The 17,901-nt window shown below is 41.4% G+C and overlaps 1 protein-coding gene across 1 annotated transcript in view; it reads left to right on the top strand.

The window, feature by feature from the left end:
• The window catches only part of magi1b (membrane associated guanylate kinase, WW and PDZ domain containing 1b), a 154,171-nt gene extending 141,487 nt beyond the window's left edge, over positions 1–12,684 (top strand). Inside the window, 6 exon segments of the mRNA XM_055160545.1 lie at positions 2,303–2,396; positions 3,170–3,254; positions 5,413–5,556; positions 8,322–8,460; positions 10,720–11,525; positions 11,527–12,684. Coding sequence (XP_055016520.1) covers positions 2,303–2,396; positions 3,170–3,254; positions 5,413–5,556; positions 8,322–8,460; positions 10,720–11,525; positions 11,527–11,934 — 1,676 coding nt within the window. The 3' untranslated portion in view covers positions 11,935–12,684.
• Positions 12,685–17,901: the final 5,217 nt, after the last annotated feature.

The following is a 17,901-nucleotide window of genomic DNA, read 5'->3' as shown; positions in this document are numbered from 1 at the left end:
TCCTTTTTAAATGTCTTGACAAGATCTAAGTGCAAATCATTACAGTCAGAACAGAAAGTCTTTTCAAGTCACAGACCTCAAGTCCAAGTCGAATCCCAAGTCAATGAGCTTCAAGTCCAAGTCGAGTCCCAAGTTTATTTTATCAAGTCAAGTCTCAAGTCAAGTCTCAAGTCCTTGCAAGTCGAGTCCAAATCACGACTTGCAAGTCCCCACCTCTGTTGTTAAATACTATGTGATTGTGCTATACCATGATAAATACAGGATACTTATAGTTTCAGTCATCCAAAAGTGAATAGTCCAAGGTCTATGATAAAGTAAGAGATTAAGTTGTTGCAAGATGAGAAAAATGAAATTGTGTCTTCCATGTTATGTTCCTTCCAGACCTACTACTCATGAACAGAAATGTCAGTAATTGATGTCTTATTTAAAATGTGACATTGTCTATGAATGTGTAGAGCCTGGTATTGAACCGGTTTCATTCTCTCGTCTTTTGGCTAAGGAAATGACTCAATGACTTGCACCGACCAGCAAAAATCACACAATGGCGTATTTTAAGTGTAGATGTCACGCTGAGAATCACACTACAAAGTCCCCCCCCCCCATGGATTTTGCTTAAGGTTTATTTCCAGCTGCGTCGCCGTTCATTTGACCAGCACTCTCCGTTGTGGGCTTAGCTTAATCAAAGTTTAGCCTACTGGCCATTATAGAGTGGCTGGTGGAGGTAGAGGAGATGAATAGGAGAGGAAGAGGAGGGGGTGCAAGATCGTGAGAGGAATGGCGAGCAAGGTGCCGAGCTGTAATCAAATAACCGCAGATAGACGAGGGAGAATAGGCTGTTAGGGAGTAGGAAAGTTTCTCCATGCGGCAGGAGCGGTGTAATGATGCACTGTTTCTGCCACTAAGACTCGATGTGATTCACTGACAACACAAAATGATTGAATTGGGATGAGAGAGAGAAAGTAGTATTTAGATTTCTGACACGAGCGCAGCCTGCTTGATCAGTCAGAAAGGAAGTCTCTGGTGATACGTTTAAGAAAAAAGAAAATGCCTCGAAGAAAATTGACAACTGTGATGACAAATGATCAATACAACAAATGAGAAGGCAGTATTACTCTAGCGTCCTACTGCTCTTGGCAAACAGTCAATGGAAACCAAAGGGACAGCTCTTGCTATTGACTGCGCTTTGGCTGGTCACATTATTAGCAGTCCTTATGGAGGTGTGATTAGAGCTGCACTGTGTAACTTTTTTGACGAGGGGTAAGCTGCCTGATGGTCTCCATGGAAATGTGAATGCTTTGCCTGGAATGTTCAACAGTGGGGCATTGAACGTATCTACCACCAAGAAGAAAGCGGATAATACCACCAGGCTAAGTTACAGCAGATCTGTGGAGAGGCAGACCCACTCACAGCTGACAGTAAATCTAGCCAGGCTGGCGCCACCTAGTGCCTCCACTCAGTTTCATTTTTCTCCAGCAACTAGGTCAGGAGTCCAAAATACACTAGACGGTTCACAAAACCCCGGAAGTGCAAGTTCGGGCACCAGCCAATCAGGGAAGAGCCATATATTCAGTGTTGTCAACAATTACCGAGATCAAGGATTTAAAGCCGGAAAAAAGAGAATGTTTGGGGAATTTTACCAAGGGGAAAGAAGTTATTGCCATTCTTCCTACGGGATTTGGGAAAAGCTTAATTAGTTAACAGCAGGCCCCGTTAGCAGCACATTGCATACATGACTACCAAATAGCAGTGATTAGTTAATGATAAAAAGTACCCACCTCCCGTCGAGCGAACGAATTCCAACGCTGCAAGGTCAGACGGTTTCTACCAAGTGAAACCTTCTGATGAATCAGGCTACAGTAAACCACCTGTAATAGAATAAATGCAAGATAAGTTTAATGCTAAATTGTGGAACATTCCAGACAAAGCAGGAAAAGCATCTCCATTGAGAAAAGCAGGCTGCGGATCCCCCGCACAAAAAGTTCGGTACACAAGTCACGTTTAAATAAAAAAAGTGTGGCTTATGAATTAAAATCTTTAGCACCAGAACTAGGCTTCATTTTGTGCTTATATTGTATTGATCTAGTCTCCGTATGGACTTAGCACACGTCAATAATATGTGCTAATTGAAGACTTTTTCATGTTTGCTTGAGGCAGAGTCATTTTCAATAAGATACATGAGCCACACCAACTGACAAAAAGCAATATTATGACTAACGTGAACCAGGTTTAATATCGATTTCTTTCCTTCACAGTGCGTGGAAATTCTGGAAGTAACATATTCACTCTTTTTTCCCTGCTTTAGAATCTTCAAATGCGTCTTTGTTGACCAACGCGGAGAAGATAGCCACTATTACCACCACTCACACAGCCCAGCAACAGGCTGCACCGGAGGCCAGGTAAGAAATGTCAACTTATGAGGCCAGACAATTTGACTTCGTACTTTTTTTGCGGATGCATCTGACAGAATAAACTGCTACAGAAAAGATAATGGCAAATGAAAAAGAAGAAAACAGCAGCAAAACAGAAGATTGTAACACAGCCAAATAAATAAAATAATATATAACATATCTGAAGAGAGCTTAATGAAAATAGTGCTCCTTGTGTACCCCAACAATTATCCCCAACCTCACCCACCCCACCTTCCCTACACCCCTCCTATAGGACCCTAATTCATACTTTTCATGCACAACTCCCTAATTTTTATTTTTATTTTTTGGCATTATTTGACATTTGAATGAAACAGAAAACTCAATAAAAAATTACTCTGTTGCATCTGTGGGTGTGGCTCTGTCCTCAGCCAATCAGCAAGATTTTACAGCCCCCAAAAAAAGCAAAAACCTCACAGTTATCTTTTTTTTTTCTTTTCAAATCTTGAAAAATTACGTAACATATTATTGCTTACATGTTTTGCACATAAACCGTTATTGGATAGTAATAAACACTGCATTAGCCATAGTAACAGACAAGAAAAATACTGCATTTGCACATTGTTTTGAAGTTTATGCATTGCTCTAAATTTTTATGTGACTGAGATTTCCAATATTCTTTTTACAAGACGTCATAAAGCTATTTATTATGCTAACTAGCCGTCCCCATCTGGCCTTGATCATTTATAGGCAAGCTTTTCTTCTATTAAACTCCCTTTTTTTTTTGTCTCTCCTCTTTCCAGGACCAACACCAAACCAAAACAAGAATCGTTTGAGTTCAAAGCACCGCAAGCTCCGCCTCCACAACCTCCGACTCAAGTCTCACAGGTGAGACTAACACTGTATAAACCCTATTATTGTTTCATTATATTTTTCATCCGCCCATACACTGTTCATTCACCCTTCTGCCCACCCAGCTGGCCAAGGACAAAGCTTGTTCTTATTTATTTCCTCGCACCGCTACCTGCTGGCCTTATCGGGATCAGTGCATTATGGGAAGCCTGTTTTCTTTCAGAGTAGCCCCTCAGTCCAGTGCGTTGGCCGGCGCATTAATCTGCTGTGGTAGAGATGGCGTTCCCTGATAGCATTGATCCAAAAGCAGAGCAGATTAGGGAGAGACGCGAGGACAGGAGTAGTCGGAGCTGTTTGCTTGTCCTTTAGCTGCCCTGGCTCCTCCTGTCTCTCTCTCCCTCCCTTTCTCTCTGTCCGTCCCCTGTCTCTGTCCACTTCTAACCCGAGGCATAAATAATTCACCATCTCTCCACCGGGGCATCTGCAAGTCTGGGAGAGTGTGGCACCACTATTAAAGGCGGGTGACTTTCCCCAAGGTGGCATTCGTCCCCTAGTTGTGAAATCTCTTTAAAGGACACAACAGTAGAATCTGAATCGCTAAAGTGCCCTTGCTGCTGTAGTGGTCTGCCTGGTTGCCCCTATATCTTTATCTTCTTTATGTTCACGCTGTAGAAATGGATGATGTCATGATTTCAGATAGAGAGCAGGGACCTATGGGAGATTTGCTATTTTGAAAGAAAAAATACTCACATCAAGTAAACTTAACTGAGTACTTTGCTTTCAATTAACTGTAGCTGTTGTTTAGCTTTTGAGGTCATCCTGTCGTCTATTAAAATGTTGTATCAAATTTTAAAAACCACATTTAAAAGTTGTCTCTTGTTTTATACCCATTTCACGTTGCGTCACTCCCCAGTTCAGTGAGTTAATTGAGTCCTTGTGCCCTCTGTTCTTTTGTTTTGTTTTTTAAGATAATAGTTTTTGCAAGGAAGTAAAGAAGCAAAGAAGCAAGGAGATATTACAGCTCCACAAATGTTTTACCGTATAATTATTTATTAGGGATAAGCTCCACAAACTTGCTGTATTAATCTTACACCTTACAGTCCTAACATCCATCACATCTTTGGGGTTGAATAATTGCACAACAAGTCCACATTTGTTTATTAATTCTGACTGAGACAGAATAAATAATTTAATAAATAGACTGAATAAGTACTTTGTCACAGTTTTTGTTTCATGTGGATAGGGCCTGTAATTACAGAGATTAAGTATAAGCCACAACACATCTGCAATCTCACAGTTTGTCCAAATGATTAAGTCAGGGGTGTCCAAAAATGTTTCTCAAGGGCCACATATGAAAACACTGACTCGGACGGCATTACAGGTAGCCAGGCTGGCGCCACCTAGTTTCTCATTTCTCTCCAGCGACTAGGTCAGGAATCAAAATGCAATAGATGGTTGGCAAAAACCCCAGAAGTGCAAGTTCGGGCACCAGCCAATCAGCGAAGAGCCATATATTCAGTGTTGTCAACGATTCCCAAGATCGAGGATTTAAAGCTGGAACAAAGAGAATGTTGGGTGAATTTTATCAAGGGGAAAGACATTATTGCCCTTCTTCCTATGGGATTTGGGAAAAGCGTAATATACCATTTAGCCCCATTAGCGGCGCATTACATACGTCATGACCAAATAGCAGCGATTGGTTAAATGATAAAAAGTACCCGCCTACCGTCAAGCGAACGAATTCTAACACTGCAAGGTCAGACGGTTTGTAGGAAGTGAAACGAAGTAAAACTGGCTGATGAGTTACCAAACCTTTATTAACGATTAGATCCTCAACAGGGCTAAATATTTGATATCAACTTTATCAAGGTACGTTTTAAAACCTAAAAAACTATGGTTAAGGTAATATGTGACAATTTACCTGGAAACCTGAGGGCCAAGAAAAATTGGTCTGAGGGCCGCATTTGACCGCCGAGCCATTGTACGGACAGGCCTGGTTTCACTTTGAACTTTAGTTTTTTTGTATTGTATTGACTTTCCTTCAGGATCAATAAAGTATGTGTTTATCTTGTCTATCTAAACAATAGATTTTGCTATAGAAATCTGACCTGTCCTTTCACTCTGTTTTACACTATAGAGATAGAATGTTGAGCTGACACTTACCCTGTTGCTCTCGTGTTTTTGTGTGCACCAGGATGGGGAGTTCTACTCGGTGGACCTGGAGCGGGACAACAAAGGCTTCGGCTTCAGCCTGAGAGGAGGCAGAGAATACAACATGGACCTGTACGTGCTGAGGCTAGCAGAGGAGGGGGCAGCTGTCCGCAACGGCAAGATGAGGGTATGAACCACAAGGGCAACAATGTGCTCATTCAGTATTCACTATGAGTCATCTTCTTAGCAAATATTGATTGATTTGATTTTTGTCCCTCTGGGTTTGAGAATGATAAAAACACCACTCCCATAGCAAATAACAATATCCTTATTCAATATATGCAACATTTTGAGGACTTTTCCAGAGATATATTTTTTTTGTTTTTAGTTGTTAATCACCATGTTTACTGTTTTAAATTTTGATTATTCTGAAAACAGTGGAAAAGTGCCCTAAAACTATCACACATAAACACGAAGCTGAAATCCCATGAATATTGGATTGTGGGGATCTTTAAACAAAACTTTCTTAAAAACATTCTGCATTTGGTAGAGGTGAACCTAAGGTGACATATGAGTGAGTTGTTTTGCTTGTGATTTTGTGTGCCCAGAGCTTTACAATCAAGAAAAGAAAAGAAAATATTTAAATTCACGCACCTCCAGGTCTGAATACTTATGTATAAATAACAACTACAAAGCAGACTGAATCAACAATATCTGTCTTAAGTTTGACCTGTTGCATTCTCGTGTAGTTAATAAAATAAAGTGGAGCTCTCAGGTACACTAGAGGCCCCTGGCAGCTGATTGTGAGTGGCTGATGAGAATGGCACATTGCCTTTTGCAATGTGGAGGGAAAAAATCTATCAAGATAATTGCTTATGCATAATGTACCCTCCAATTACTGTTAGATCTGCTTGGCTGGCTACAAACACACTGCATTCAGGCTCGGGCAATCACTTTATACAGCGCATACAGACATGAGAACAGACTCCAGATATGCCTTTTGAATTAATTGATCTGACTGCTGCTAGATTTAACCTTTTGTTTGATGAATTGCACAGATCTGAAGCTCTTTCCTCCGTAATTTTGCAGTGTTTAAACATAGCATTGTACCTGGTGTCTTTTAAAAAAAACTACGACTACATAATTAAATTTTTTTGCAATGCATGGCTACCATCCTAATTATTCACCACAAAGATAAGATTTATAGGAGCTTTTCTTCTTTCATAGGCCAGAGCAGAGTTTCCCGTCACATTAATGTTAACAACAACTAGCATGCTAACAGCGCACCAGCCTTATTTACTGGTTTGAATGAGACACACCATTCTCATTTTACCTTAAGAGCTGCTTTGACAATACAGTATATCTGACCTGGGGGCTAGACATGAAAAATATTGTGTACAGCCGCTTAAGTGATTTGATCTTCTTCATAATAGATAAAACAAATTAGTTCTTGTTGTTTCTCCGACTAAGATTCTTTTTTGGGTTGGGTTGTTAAGTTGCACCAGTGGAAATGAGCCTGAGAACTGCTTTTACAATTTATCTGGGGCAAGGTTATAGACTGTGAAAATAAATGGACGTAGCTGACCTGGCTTTAAATTACAATTAACTTTACATTGAAAAGTTGTCACCCCTCGTTCTGCTGCTGTGAGCTTTGTCATTTTGGTTTTAAAGTGTTCATATTAACCCGCTCTATATGATCCTGGTGTTTTTATTTCACAATTTTGTCCATAAATAAATTGCTCCAAATTTGCTCCGATAACTGCAAGCCTCGTGAGCCGAACGCTATGGGTGACGTCACGCTCCATTAGTCCACTTCTCTATACTGTACAGTCTGAGGCAAGAGACATTTTACTTGAAGAAAAATACTGTGTACAGCCCCTTTATGAGATCTGATCTTTTCATGATAGATAAAACAAATTAGTTCTTGTTGTTTCTCGGGCTAGGATTCTTTTTGGGGTTGTTAAATTTCACCAGGGCATTTGAGGAAGCGCGTGTTTGCAGACTTGGCCTTTATTAGCCCTGATATGAATAGCAGCAGTTGTGTGAGACAGAGGTGTTGGGGCGAGATCGCGCTGTAGGGAGGATTCCCCTGGGCACAGACAGCCCTGACAGATATCTGCAGGCATCGAGACAAGAGCAGAGGAGGAGTGCAGAGCTTTTCTCTTCCTCCAGTCTGTCTCTCCCTCTCATTTCCCCCTCAGCGTCACAGTAGCTGCTTCCAGACACAATTTACCTCCCCTGGAATCTGTTAATATACAAACAGGAAAACATACTATAGGCAGCATGTGGAGATAGATATGTATGTATGGACACTTTAAGCGATGTCATACCGAGATGTCAACATTCCTTGGGGGAGTAAAGATAACTGGAGACACTGATCTGTCTGAAGCTCTGTAACTCAAGTGTGTTAGACTGTAATCTGGGTTTTGTTTTAACATAATCTGGATGTAAACGTCTCTATTGCTGTAGAATAATCTGATAAACTGTTGGAGCAGTACTGGTAAATACATCTGCTAGTGAATATTTGAATGAACATGTAAGTTTAGTATTTAACCTATTGTTAAACCTTCATTGATTTAACAAAACTTACAAATATTTCAATTCCCAAACTCTAGTCACATTCACCTTTTATTATGGAGGCAAACAAACTTCTAAACAGGGCAATGGGCGCTCATGTTGATCACAAGCTCCAATGGAAAAAAAATCACTTCTTTACAGACATGTTAATCATGTGTTGCCATGGTAACTGACCCCCCAGCAGAACACAAAGCAATTTCCCCGAAAACTATCAATTCTGAAGATGTTCTGCTTTTCCACGATTTTACAATTTTATCTCATCTTCCTGTCTGCACACTTTTTCCTCACATTATCACATTATCTGCTTCCATCCACCACAGATATTTCCTTCTCATACCCTCCGCCTGTATCTGATTTTGCTTTGCGTTTTCTTAGGTCGGCGATGAGATCCTGGAGATCAACGGCGAGAGCACCAAAGGCATGAAGCACGCCCGTGCCATCGAGCTCATCAAAAGCGGTGGCCGGCGCGTCCACCTGGTGCTCAAGAGGGGAGACGGTTCAGTGCCCGAATATGGTGGGTCTATCTACGAAAACATTCCCTTCTCACCCATCTTCACGCCCTGAGTAGGGGGGACTCTGCAGTGGACGGTGGTGGGCGTGTAAACGAACTGACCGGGTGTCTTTGGGTGTCTTTCTGGTGGAAGTCACTGTTACCTCTGTTTTCTATGGAAGCATTAGCTGGACGGGCCGCTCACCTGCTCTGGCCCTGCCCTTTTTCATCTCGCTCTCTCTTGTCACCTTATAGGCACTGAGCAAAAGCACTGGGCTTGCTGGGACTTTACATGGTGTGGGTGTCATGTCAGTGCTACGTTACTACCGTTTACATGGTTTGAATGGGCAGATTAGTACAGTCAGTATTCTTCGTGGATGGAAGCGTTATAAATGTTTAATATTATTTAGCATTAAGGAAAAACTTGATCCACTGCATCCCGTGGTAAAATGGGACATTCTTGTTAAAGCATTACTCTTTTGGTTAAGATGTGTCACAAACATATTTATGATATTTATTGAAGGTGAATGTAAGCTACTGAATTCAAAGGATTGGAGCTGAGAACGGACAGAGCAGGGGCCTGTGCTCTCTGAAACTGAGAAAATGTCACTGTATTGTGCTTGACATTACTCACTAATCCTTGGATTTATTTGCACCCACTGTTAATGTCAATGATCAGCTGTGGTTCTAGGATCTGCCCCTCCCAAATCCCGAAATAGAATAACTGATTAAAGTATACATTTTGTACAGTGACTTAAAGAGGCATTTTTACAAGTATTTTTGTTCAATGTACAGAGCCATGAACTAAAACCACATATTAATGGATAAAAGTCTATTGCTGCATGAATTGTTTAACTGTAAATTTGATTTTTATGTCTATTCTCCATAATATTTATGGAACATTTCTTTTTTTAATTACTGCTCAGTTTTACTTAATAGTCCAGAGTCATTGTTTGTTTTTTTATTACTTTTTTATTACAGTGGAAAAGCATTTGCCTGTCTAGAGACGCTCATTGGTGTAAATTGTTTTGCGCTAAGAATGTGCTGTCTTTACATGCACCACTATCACATGTGCGTATTTGTATATTTTGATCATGGTTTATATTTTGAGTTGGCACGACTTTGGCCGTCCTGCCAGTATTCTTTTTTATTTGTCGGCTATGTAATACTGCTTCATACGCTGGTGTTGTGGGTCTCACTGTCTTCTTTTCAGTTGGGTTTCTGCTGCTTCTGTTCACATGTGCGTGTGTCTGGGTGTGTGGGTCCACTGGGGCAATATCTTGGACTGTCTCTGTTCTGAATGATTCAATGATCCAATAAACACTTTTTTATTGAAAATCAACACAAACAGTAATTCTTCTTTTCTTGCTTCAGGTTGGTTCAGTGTGATTTAAACTGTACTTTTCTCTCTTTCTCCTCTTCTTTATTTTGCGCTGGGCTCTTGTCTTTCTTCAGGGATGGTTGCTCCCCATCTCACTGCATGTATGAAAATGACAAGCTGGGGGAGGCCTCTGTCCTCCAAAATCAGACCACGGTTTGTAACTGTCCTCCCCTGTCGTCCGCCACACACAGCCTGTCTTCTTCTTGGTTGTCCTCTGTCTTGTGCGGTCATCCATTCTATTTTCTCAGTTATTTAAATACATTTGTCCATAAATGCATTGTCATTGCCGTCGCATCCGCAATCACAGTTCATACTATCTACTGCTTATTTTGAAGTGAAATGCAGTCAGTGTACTAGGCTTTATAACCAAACTCCTATTTTTACATATATTCTTAGGTGTTTTCAGATAGTTAATGTCATGTCAGGAGAGCATGAAATAGCATGGCTAGTCAGAAAACTCATCAACATCCAAGTGTTGAGTGTAATTAGGCTGCATAACCCACTTGTACCAAACAGGCGTTTCTTTTTACTCTATGGCTGCTCCATGATTCTGTCCATGCTTTTTATTCTCATCTTTAAGCTACCACTGGCACAAGAATTAACTTCGACATCACAATGGCTTTCATTGCTAATGTTTTCAGTTTCTTGTTTGAGCGGTTCAGCATGGTCAGAGAAAGTGAAACCAGATAGGAGTGCTTAGGGTCTGGGTGCCTATCTCAGAGTGCTTAATAGTAACTGGCTGAATATGGTTTCTAATAACAACTGATTGATGATAATTGTAAATACAAGGTTAAAAGCCTTTAAGAGCAGTCAACCAAATCAAGTTGATTAGAGTTTTTAAGCACTCTGAGATGCCCCACTTTAGATGTGATGTATGTTTGATCCACTGCCCTATGTTACAGACCCCAGCGACATCAGTGCAGTCAACGCAGCCACAGGGTTACAAAACGCTGCGGAAATGAGTGGCCTGCCCTCATTCAATGAACCGTCAGAGGCAAGCATCCCACCAGAACCCCAACACTCATCCAGGAGCAAGAAGGACACCAACCGTCACTCCAGCGGCACAGGAAGGCACCACCACTCCAATCATCGCCATCGATCCCCCCATAAAAAGAGCGGTACAGGGAAAAGCAAAGGGAGGAGGTCCCCCGTCAAGCTGTTCAAGAAGAAGGACAAGGATAGCAGCAGTGGGCAGCCTCACCGCAGCCGCCACCGCTCCCCTGAGCGCAAACACCGCTCTCACAGCGCCGAGAACGCACTGGACAGTCGCCATAGAAGCGGCCGCTCACCGGACAGACGTCATGGCCATTCCTCAGGCCACCACAGACATCGCTCTCCAAATCGCTCCCCCTATCGCCACCGCTCTCCCTATCGCCACCACTCTCCCTATCGCCACCGCTCCCCACACCGCACCAGGAGACACTCCCCCACCAGACATCACCGCCACTCCCCTGACCCCTACCGCAGGTACGCCTCCCAAGACCGACAGCGGCAGCCCAACAATGAGAAACCCAATGGGGAGGTCTTGAAGGAGGTGCCCCAGTCTCCTGAACCCACCCCACCTTCAGAGCCGAGTGTGCTTCGAGAGCCCCCCGCCCTGGACCGTCTAAACCGTGAGGCTACACTTCCATCCCTGCACAGAGAGGAGCGGCTGTATGGGGAGGACAGTCTCCTCAACAGAGCCTCTTCTTTGGAAAGAGCCTACAGGGGGGGAGAGCCTGATGCGCGATGTAGTGGCCCGCAACACCAGGGATCCCTTCAGAGATGTGACTTTACCCAGAGTACGCACACCTGACTCCGACTCTGCCTACCTGAGGTACAGCTCCCTCCTCAGGGGTCGATCCCCCGACAGGCTGGACAGGGACGAGCGCTACCCCAGCCGCGGGAGCTCTCCAGAGCCGCGGTACCGAGCACGCAGCCTTGGGCGCGACGTCTCCCCCCTCCGCAGCTTCCGGAGAGAGGACTCAGAAGATGAAGAGGATGATGACAACTTTGTAGCGGCCAAAGTAAGAGAGTACTACAGCACGCTGAAGAGTAACCCCAGCCGCCCGTCAAACTCCACTCTTCCGGAGCCCAAGAAAACCTACAAGGGGAACCCCAAAGATTTGAGCATTTGATTGGCTGTTCATAATACTACTATTGGTATTAGACCACTCAGTCTCATTACCATTATTCCTAACGGCTGCAAAGTATCCTATTGTGACCACATATGTGATAAGACTTACAGTCTGTTAAATATGTGCCAACATCCAGACACTGGCAAAACAGAGATTCCAGAAAGACTTTGAAAAGCTTTGTTTCTCTTTTTTTAACTGTATGTTTTATTTTTATTTTTTGTTGAACATTAACATTTAAAATGACACTTGACTTTTACAGAAAATGTAAAACCACAAAAAACAAAGATGTGCCTAACAGTTTCATCAACAAGCAACTTTTGTTTCTGACCTACTCCATGGCAGGCAGTCTGTGCCTCTGTCCGATGATGAAATGTATGGACTTTTCCAATGACCCCAAGGACCACGCACTGGGACCACCACAGTTGGTGCTCTCAATAATGCTGTGCATGTCTTTACCACTTTCAATGTCTTCTCTCTTTCTCCCTCCTAATTTCTTTCACTCTCTCTCTCTCTCTCTCTCTCTCTCTCTCTCTCTTTCTCTCTCTTTCTATATAGCTCCTCCCAGTGCCACTGTTTTTAGACATTTGACCAGACTATAGCACAAGCCTGCATTTGTTTGTATATTTTTGACAGTTTGCAGTTTGTGTACATTCAGAGGTGGTCATTTTAAATGAATGAAGGGAAACTTAAAAGTTCAACTATGACAATGATGTTAAAATAAAATAATATATTCAACAAATAAATACATGTTTGTTTATTTGATTCACTGTATAACCTTAAGACTACTCATATTATACGTCTTATTATGTGTATAGATGAAGTATAACTGTGAAAATCTTGGCTTTATTGACTTTGAAGAAAAATATGTCTTCACTCTTCTGCAACATCAAAGTGAGATTACAATAGAAAGAAAGATATCCACCTTTCACTTTGATTTGAGCTTTATTTATTCACTCCTTTATCTTTGCTGCCCATTTCTACATCCCTACCCATTGTCTTTGTGAAGATTTTTGTGTATGCAACTGCTGGTTTTGTTAAGGTGTATCACGCTTTTACATGCAAATATCCTGCCTTATATATTAGTGGACCATGGCATCCTCAAACAAATCCGACCTCCTTTGTGGAGTCCACTGTTCTGCACTGGTATACCACAAAATTTGAAAGCAAGAACAGTAGTGAAATAGCAACAAGTGAGCATAGTTGATCTAAAATAGGCCAATAGCTTTGAAATCTGCAAAGTTGTAAGCCATACAGTCATCATAAGTCAGTGTTAAAAGCCAGAGAGTCATAAGATTGCTGTCAGTGCATGGGGCTGTAAGATTCATCTCAAATCTAATCTAAATCTAAATTTGAATACACACATTTAACAAATCTCAAAGCTTGCTTTATTTGAAATACCAGAATTTTCTCCACAAACAACAAAATATCCTGACTTATTCTGCTTAAACCTGCTATCTCTTTAGTTTACATCTGTGCAAATATGTTCTGATTCTTGAATTAATTTGTATTTATGACAATTCTTCTAGGTGTGTTTAAATGGTTAACTTTGAACAGAATCTTGTTATCAAAATATAAATATAATCCAAAATCTAGTCACAACTGCCATGCTTGTTAGAAAAATTATACATTTTTCAAATCAGCTCTAGTGTGCATCCAATTTCCATGACTTTCTTCTCATCTCTTGAATTGGAGTTATTACAATGTGATCTGTTCCAATAGGGTTTTTGCAGAAGCTTGTTTGTCTCTGCTTCTCCGGTGATGGGGTAGCAGCTCCTAAATAATAGATGTAATCCACTTCCAGAGCTGAGACACTCTCCTCCCCTCTCTTTAAATCTCTCACACGCTTTTATCAGGGCTCCACTCCTCTCCTCCTCATCATCAAATGCACGAGCGCCACCCTGTTTTTTATTGCTCGCGTGACCCCAGAGATGATTAACAGCCCGGGTGTGGTGACAATCTATCAAGTCAGCACGAAGCAGGGGGCGCTAATGAAAACATGTCCATGCGCTCTGTCGTGGCGCAGGCTCGCGGGTCGGACCTCCGTTCACGCCGCGCTTCAGGTGCTCTCGCTCACGCCGACCTCTGAGACGTTTCACTCCCCAGTTACCATGGAAACGCCGGTGCAACAGGATCTGGAGTCAACAAACACGCACAGGGTCATTTTAAGATGTAACACAAAACACTACAGCTGTAGTCCACTAAAGGAATTCTTGGTTTATTTATACAAAAAAAACAATTATTTATCCAAAAAGTACTAAGAAACAATGGATTTATATGTAACCATCTCATTTTTTACATACCTTTTTCTTTCTGGTGTTGTCTTACATAAATAAATCCTCATAATTTAAAGGTGCACTGCGTAATATTTCTGGTGGATGGTCCGCCACCTGCTTGTCTCCATGGGAATAGTTTTGCTTTGTCTAGAATGTTCCACAGTATAGACGAAACCTCTCTATCATGAGGAAGACCAGCAGATAACAGATGGATGGATACATTAAAATTCAGAGCTGTGGAAAGTCACCCCTATTCACAGAAGTAATTATTGTATTTTTGAGCAATAAAAACATACGTAATGAATAAATGCTGGATGGATATATTTAATTCCATACTCCATTGTTTCCCAAAGACTGGGTCGATATCTCAAGAGATTTTTTTGGGGGTCTCCTTGTCACAATACGCATGTAGGTCTGCAAAATACAGTTAGTCACTATTTTGTTCCAATATTGCTGGTTCAATAGACTGCTGAAAAGAAAAGAAATCAGCTACATTTAATGTCCAAATAGGCGACTTGGATCCTTTTATTGCTGGTTCAGTTATTGTTTTTTCATTGTTTAAAACTTGAGAAATATTAATTGTTCAGACAGACACGATCACTCAGTCAACAATAAAATATCCTCATTAATAGGGATGTAACAATAACCGAAATATCGTGATATTGTATCATCAAAGTTCTCACAATAATATCATGGGCCATCACAATATATCGAAGTCTCTTTGCTTAAATTAAGAGTTATGGTGCAGCAGTAGCTAAAAAAAGACAGAGGGAACTACATAGACCATGATGCTTTGTTCCGTTTCAGTGTAGACTACTAAGAAATAACAGTTTTAAGCACTTTTAAATATTAGTTCTTTGGATTAAGTCTTATCAAGGCATTTTAGGAGGAAAAAGTTGCATATTAACAGTTTTGTTAGCCTCCACAAAATATTGCAAAAGATATCGTACCATGAGATGTATATCGTGAAAATATCATACAGAGAGATTTGGATATTGTTACATCCCTAATCGTGAGCCTCCCCGCCACATCGTGAGCTTTCCCACAATAACGCAATCAATATTGTACCGTGAGGTTCAAACCGTGGCGATATCAGATCGTGAGACTTGGATATTGTTCCTGTCCTACTCAATAATGGCCAAATCCACCTTTCTTTTGTGATTTACGAATAATGTCTATTGATTTAGGTCGCGAAGGTTTGTGACTTTTAAAATATGGGTCTCCAGAAAAAAAAGTTTGAGAAACACTGCCATACTCCACTCCAGGTAAAGCAACTAAAATCTCCATGGCGAGAATTAGAAAAGTTGCACAGTGCACCTATAGATTAATCAAAATTTTGGATGAGTATGCCACCACTGATCGATGAATCAACTACAGAACTACAGCCCTACCACATTCATGCAAATTATCCTGCAACAGTAGACGCTAAAATAAGGTGGTGGTTATATATGGGCCTCCACCTTGATGTCACCAGCTCTTTGTCCTCATACTGTAGGTGTCTCATGCTCAGCTGTGCATGGAAATCGGCCTTTTCAGAAAGATAGGTTTGAGCAGCCTGGAACCTTATTATAAACTACTCAACTTGCTATGCTTTATTATTTATAAACAGGTGATTGCTCAAGGGCAATTTGTAGTGGATGGTTTTATTAAAGAGAAAAATGACTACAGCTTCTTGCAGTTGCCACACTAATCAATCAGACGCAGTTAGCCGCAGCTCATTCTAACTCTTGTTACATAGCTCAGAAAGGCGTTCTCATCTTGACTGTTTTCCTCATTAAAATACAACAGATTTATTGTTTGAAATTTATGCGGCGTGTAATTCTGTCAGGATGTATTCCATCTCAAGATTTACAGCAACAACTGACCAGAGCATAAGTCTAATGATTACAGCCTCTTTGTTAATTCATCAACCTGCTGCTGTAGTCGCGGTGGCCTGATGGACCAGTGGTTGCTTGAAGCCCATCTGACCACCAGTTGGGTGAAGTGTCTTGCTCAAGAGGGGCAATAAATCGACCTGGATCATGACACGTAAAGACTCATTGCATTTGCATTCTCCAAAAATTTACCACAGTAACAGTGAAGACTAATAATGATTGTCCCTCCTACAAGCTCTGGGTCTTAATATTCATGTGATGTATACTCTCTCTCAAAATAATAAGAGAGTGAGCGAGAGGGCGATACTTTATTGATCCCGAGGGAAATTCAAATTTTGCTGCAGCAACATTTACACTGAGCTTTGTCACCTCAAAGTCAAATTTAGGTTTAATTTGCATTTTGTGGCACCGATAGGGGTGAAGTTGAAAACGTATATATTGTAGCCTACTAAGAGGGTAATGTGTTTATAGGCACATTGTAAATGAATTGTTACATGACATAAAAGTAATCTATATTTGCACTTACCCCAAATTTCCGTCATCTTCATAAAATATATCTGGGTTCAGTGGTAATAAAACATGTTTTTTGGCACACTGAAATTGGAGAATAAAAGTGTTAGTACAGCAGCAGAAGTCTTGGCACAGGCTATAGGAAGGAAAGGTTTCGCTTTTGGACCCAAATTAATAATTAAAAATACCATAGTGCCATAGGCTGATCAGTGCCAAGTGTCTAGACTTTAAACAATTCAACTTGAATCCAGGATCTTCAAATCTAGGCTGAATAAACATGTAGCATGTCCATGTCCAATCCTAATAAGCTTATCAAAGTAAAATGCTTTTGAGGTTACTTACAGGATACTCACGCACGTTCATCGTAGTCCTGTACAAGGCAGAGCGCCATCTAGAGTTGTGTTGTTGTACTTGCAGTCTTTTGAGCACAGCGGGAAAACTCGGAGCGTGAGTGAACACATGACTTCCTCTCTCGCAGCAGACGGACAATTGTCTTCCAAATCAATAACTGTGAATTGAAACTCTTCCTCCGCGACTGACGTTTTCAACTAAAAGCAATCAACTTTTACGCCCCCACCTCCCTTTCCCCCAGTGCTAGAAGTGTTTGACACGTTCACAAATTTTCCAACCGAGGCCAAGGACGCTGTCAGCGCAGCCGGTCGATACGTCAGACCGTGAATCTGCAGGTGATCCATGTGCTCCCGGCGGGGATCCCCCCTGAGAGGCTGAGCTGTCCCGGGATGAGGCTGTGTCTGCGTCGGGACTGATGGAGCGCAGGAGGCTGTCACTCGGAGCAGCGCTGCGCCCTCTACTGATGAAAGAACTCCCGTGGTGCACACATTCCTATTACCTAACTGAGACAATTCACCAAGCCATAAAGGATAAAGGTAAGTATTTAGGATTCTCCTAAATGGTTTGGGCTATCCTTCTGCATTTGCTTAGCCAATATATAATACAAAGCCAAGAACTAAGGTGATCTGATTTGTCTGTAGCTAAATATTCAAATAAGTAAAAATTTAGGCCAAAAAATAGGCCTATTTACATTTATCTATCATTAGAAGTAGTATTTATGTATTTATCAAAAGAAGAAGCAAGACATTTGTGTATAACTAGGCTATAGGTACCTGTTCACTAGGTAGTGGGCAGTCTTCATTCATAGTATGTAAATCTGTTCTCATTGGGAGGTACACATTGAGACTGGCATCATGAGCTGGGAGAACAGTTCAAAGCAGTTGCTCTTCCCAATAAATTCTATTACAATTTCTCAGATAGTTGGCAGGTCCTCCAAAATCTTTCCTGGATCCCGGAAA

Source organism: Boleophthalmus pectinirostris, unplaced genomic scaffold (assembly GCF_026225935.1).
Source record: "Boleophthalmus pectinirostris isolate CB_2022bp ecotype Guang Dong unplaced genomic scaffold, ASM2622593v1 HiC_scaffold_3, whole genome shotgun sequence".
NCBI lineage: Eukaryota > Metazoa > Chordata > Actinopteri > Gobiiformes > Gobiidae > Boleophthalmus > Boleophthalmus pectinirostris.
Note: the sequence above shows the minus strand (reverse complement) of the source record. Positions and strands in the feature narration are given on the sequence as shown.